Here is a 5292-nt window from a genome sequence, read left to right as displayed (position 1 = left end):
TTGTTGTTTGATTAACATGAATGACAGACAGTGGGAATATTAGACTGCTGTCAATTTAAGAGCTGCCCGGACCCAATATACTGTTACACGTTTTCTTTCTCAGCTGTTTGCTTTCACTTGAGAACTAAATTACTGTGTTTATGAGGATACTTACAAAGACGGGCATATTGACACATACAAGTGTGTGTATTTAACCATTCAAGGCCTATAAAGCGGCAAAAATAACTCCGTTCAATATTTACCCGCTCTCTATGAGCACTGTCTTCTCGTGCACACACCTTTCAGACAGCGTGCACATAGCCAAATGAGATCTCTTTTGCTGCAGATTGCGTTTCAATGGCTTAAAATCACTTGTTTTTAAACCGCAATGCTTAAAAGTTAAATACGTTTTCATGACCACATAGCACAGCAATGTCACGTGAGCGTTTAACCGCGATAGAGACGATAGTACAAAATCTCCACCAGTTGATAAATTTCTACCGGTTAATCATGTCTACCGGTATATCGCCCACCCCTATTTAAGACTATGACTGAGCATTGTTCAATTGACATAAACTGGGCTCAACAGAGGCTGATCTCTTCAGATAAGCAACCAAAGTATTCATAATATCCCACTAACTCTTCCTTAAGAGGATGTTCCACAATCCCCCTATATGTTCCCAATTCGGTCATAACTCTGAAATTAGGAAAAAACAAATTCATCCATAAGCCCATAACACTCAATTACTGGGCAGTCCTCTGACAATAGTGTTTTCAAGGCCTGTTTGAATTTGAGTAAACAAAACCAGGACATGTATTAAATAACTCTAAACATTTATATGCAGGCTGCACGCTTCAAATGGCTTTATGGGAAAACCATCATTCAAGAAGGTGCTTTGAGAGCAATTTATCAAACCTTTGATAATAGAGCATGACAATGCATTGTATGGAACAAAACACGAGGCCATTCATGCAGTGTTTGCGAGATTTCATCATCCTGCAATTTCTGCTTGTGCCTTTGTTTTTGTTTTGTTTTTTGGATAGATTTTGGTGTCCACTTTCAAAATCGGCAAAGCTGAAAGGAAAACCTGATGCCTTACCTTATGATTTTGTATTTTGCAAGAATATTCCTATGATAAACTAGACATAAACTGTCAAGATAAACAAAAAAGACAAATTCCAACACATTATATAAATCATATTAATCATGCTATTTCCCTAAATGCCTACAAAATGTGTTATCTTAACAGAGGGTTTCAGAATTACAGCAAAGCACTCATCTGTGTCTATAAGCAGAGACACTAAATAGATGCATCAACCTCAAGTGGTGTCAAAGAGTGTAATCCCAAGAGGCAAATATAAGGATGGAGAACAAAGAACCAGAACTGACCTGTTGACCACAAGTGTTTCCCTCTGTTACAAAAGCTGAGGCTATACAAAACATATAGTTTTTATTTCTAAGAAACCTTCTTCCTAAATTATCAATAATTGTGAAAATATGCATACATTTGTATAAAATGGTGCCATACAATATTTGGAAACTGAAGCAACAATTAAAACAATAGTTCACCCAAAAATGAAAAAATTGTTGAAAATATACTCATGCTCAGGCCATCCAAGATGTAGATGAGTTTGTTTCTTCATTAGATTTGGAGAAATGTAGCATTGCATCACTTGCTCACCAATGGATCTTCTGCAGTGAATGGGTGCCGTCAGAATTAGAGTCCAAACAGCTGATAAAAACATCACAATAATCCACAAGTAATCCACACCACTCCAGTCCATCAGTTAATGTCTTATGAAGAGAAAAGCTGTGTGTTTGTAAGAAACAAATCCATCAAGACATTTTTTAACTTCAAACTGACCATAATCCATAAAAAACACTTCCTCTAGTGAAAAAGTCCATCCCCTGTTCCACCCATATATTTGTTTAGAACTGTTTTGTCCTATCATTGCTTGTAAATGATGCTTGATCTGTGATTGAGCTGTGATCTTGATTGATTTGATTCAGGCAAAAATACTTTTTCACTGGAGAAAGCAATATTATGGATAAAGGACTTGTATTTTAGCCGTCAGCAATGGATTGAAGTTCAAACTGTCAGATTGATGTATTTGTTTATTACAAACATGCAACTTTTGTTGTTGACGTTAATTGCTTGATGTTCATTTAATTGACTGTAATTGACTGACGTTGTGTGAATTACTTGTGGATTATTATGGTGTTTTTATCAGCTCTTTAGACTCTTTCTGACGGCACCCATTCACTGCAGAGGATCCATTGGTGAGCAAATGATGGAATGCTACATTTCTCAAAATCTGTTAAAATGAAGAAACAAATTCATTTAAATTGTTTTTTATAAATTGTCATTTATAAACAAATATCAATATCAAATATCAATATCAATAGATAGCAAAATATCACACTAAGTGAATCATGTTTAAAGCCATGCAAACTTCTTTTTGTGAAATGTTTTGCTTGAAGCTTGTGTGTATTCTATCTTTCTGTAAATTAAATTTTATGTGGTTTCATATTTTATCCAATGCATTGGCATTCTATAATTTTCTAATGTGCCTTATGAGTGAAAATGGAGGGACTGTACTGTATAATCTGCATTGTTGAAAAATCAGAGGTCACCACCTCTTTTTAAGTTATATTTTGTTTTGTTATATTTTTAAAAGACCTTTAAAGAATCATGTGCCTGCCTGCAGGGCCCTTTTTAATTAAACAGACGCCCCCATCTCTCCCTCACACACCCACAGTAATCACATCATATCAGTGTGTTGATGTCATTCTCTGGGGAAGTGGTCTGACATGTGTCCCCATGTGCATTAGACAGATTATACGATCTATTATGTGGGCATATAGTTAATGCAACCCATACTACTTACAGCTATTTGAGAAGAAATTTTGGATTCCGCCTCTGACAAACTGTGGGCTTTATGTTCACCATTCACTCTGCTGTATTCAGGAGGCTGCTGAGAGGCCGATCTATTGCCCTTCTTCCTGTTCCCGGGGCCCTGATGGACGATGTTTAAGTAATGGAGTGTGCTCTCGTGTTCCCGGTCCGAGCTTTCCGCCTGACCGCGCACATAGCGGTCCTCGCAGGTGGAGTGATGGCGCCGGCACAGCTCTATTCTGGCACGCAAGCGTTCCACTATGGCACTGTGGAGCTGAGGAACGGCTGATCCTCTTGAAGTGGCGATTGGTGTGACTGATCCTCCCATCCCGACGCCCAACATGGGTGCAAAACCACTTGGGGTGGCCTGGGTCGGAGCCGCCTCTCCCATGACCTTCAGTTCCCTTCGTTAACCCTTTAATGGTCACACCCAGAAAAACAAGGGAAATTATTCATTCAATTTATTTGGGCAATAAAAACTTTGTACTTTGTTAGTTTTTTACGAAACTAGCATTTTTCACTTTGTCAGTTGCTGTTTTTTTTTTGTTTGTTTTGTTTTATGTGGAATAAATCTAATTTGCCCAAAAATGTACCCTGGAAACCATAGATTCTGCAAAAAATAATATAGACACTTTAGCTGTTATCAGGAATAATGCTGTCATAGCTTGATACATGCCACCTCTAAGAATATATTTTAATTAAAATGTTAATCTAAAGAAAATTATTTATTTCAGTGAAAATCAGTGATATTAATGCAGAACTGAAAGTGCACTTCTATCATTAATGAACATCTCAACCCGTTGAGCATGTTTTCTAAAAATGATTATCCTTTCACTAATATATAATGCTTGTGTTTGATTAAAGTTGGCACAAGAGAAAGCGTTCTTAATGCAACGCTGTTTGATTTGCTACTTAAACATTATTTAAACAATAGATGTTTTAACCTGATCACAAAGTGCATCCTGGTAAACGTCAAAAAGAAACGATTTTTAAAAGTTGTTACAAATGAATTTTAGTCAACGGTTGCGAAAAAGCTGACTGTGTCAGTTTTAATTAGTTACTACAACGTTGATAACACGATTTCGGGAACTGTGCGCTAAATATGGCTCTTTTTACATTACGTAAACATGTTGACGTTCTTACAGCAAAATGGAATGTTTGGGAAGCGTTTTGGAAAATACACTTGCAATGGAAGAACGCGAAATTACGAACATTTCTATACTCATACATATGTTCCAATGCATCTATTACGAAATTAAAATGTGCTTTCAGGATCCACAACTTCATTTTTGAGTGTCTATGCAGTATAACGCAACATTATTACAACACTATGCATTATTACTTTCCAGTGCACTGGGGTGTCTTGCAGCTTGCCAGGTTGCCAAAATCGCAGCGTGCGCTCATTCAACTCCATGCAAGGTGTAACAAATCCACAGTGTGCTATCAGAAGGCTTAGCACAGTCCTGCAGCAAGGAATAAACGCAATCACGCTAATGCATGCGGTTATTAGTCGGTCATACCCTAAGCCAAGGGTTCCTGTCAGCTGACAAAAAATACATGCAATTATAATCCATTTACTTGAAGGCAGAAATCCGCAAACTTCCAGAGAGTTCAGGCTGTGTACGAGCACTTCTCATCCTTATTATTTAAGAGGTTGTCCACGGTTGGTGATTCCCAAACAAAGTAGATAAAAGTGGCGTTGCAGCGCGCGGTGGATTGTCAGCAGTCCGAGCGCGTACGGGGTTAGTCCGGAGAGGCAGGCTTACCGCAGGCTGACTACAGACTCTCATTGTATGAGCGGTTCCCTCTTGCTCGAAAGCAGTCCTGAGATTGGTGAGCTGTCATTTTGCAGGCTCTAGTGGTGCCAGCAGTGAACTACATGAAAGCAGCTCGACTATACAACATACGGGGTTTGTTTGAGAGACAGCTGAACCAGCATGAGTGGAGGCCACACAGTATTTGTTATATTGAACGCGTCACTTAACGTGACATGTGGCCAAGTACGGTGACCCATACTAGGAATTAGTGCTCTGCATTTTAACCCATCCTAAGTGCACACACACAGCAGTGAACACACACACACACCGCGAACCCACACCCGGCGCAGTGGGCAGCCATTTATGCTGCGGCGCCCGGGGAGCAGTTGGGGGTTCGGTGTCTTGCTCAAGGGCACTTCAGTCGTGGTATTGAAGGTGGGAGAGAGCGCTGTACTTTCACTCCCTCCACCTACAATTCCTGCCGGTACGAGACTCAAACCCGCAACCTTTGGGTTACGAGTCCGACTCTCAAACCATTAGGCCACGACTTCCCCAAAATTACTGTTAATTATTTTATTTTATTTTTTTAATTATACACATACCTTATTAGGGGAGACCGGCTAGTCTCTCTTTTCATATAGACTACTGATGATCTAATG

The 5292-nt window shown here is 39.1% G+C and overlaps 1 protein-coding gene across 1 annotated transcript; it reads right to left on the bottom strand.

Moving 5' to 3' along the window:
• Positions 1–2268: 2268 nt before the first annotated feature.
• Positions 2269–4659, bottom strand: LOC107703969 (mastermind-like protein 2; the record flags this gene model as incomplete). Its single annotated transcript, XM_016506780.1, has 3 exons — positions 4455–4659; positions 2869–3291; positions 2269–2295 (listed from the first exon to the last, which is right to left on the bottom strand). Coding segments are annotated over exons 2-3 (426 nt in total), but the record flags the coding sequence as incomplete, so codon positions are not given.
• Positions 4660–5292: the final 633 nt, after the last annotated feature.

This window comes from Sinocyclocheilus anshuiensis, unplaced genomic scaffold (genome assembly GCF_001515605.1).
Source record: "Sinocyclocheilus anshuiensis isolate Anshui unplaced genomic scaffold, SAMN03320099.WGS_v1.1 scaffold1408, whole genome shotgun sequence".
Taxonomy (NCBI): Eukaryota; Metazoa; Chordata; class Actinopteri; order Cypriniformes; family Cyprinidae; genus Sinocyclocheilus; species Sinocyclocheilus anshuiensis.
Note: the sequence above shows the minus strand (reverse complement) of the source record. Positions and strands in the feature narration are given on the sequence as shown.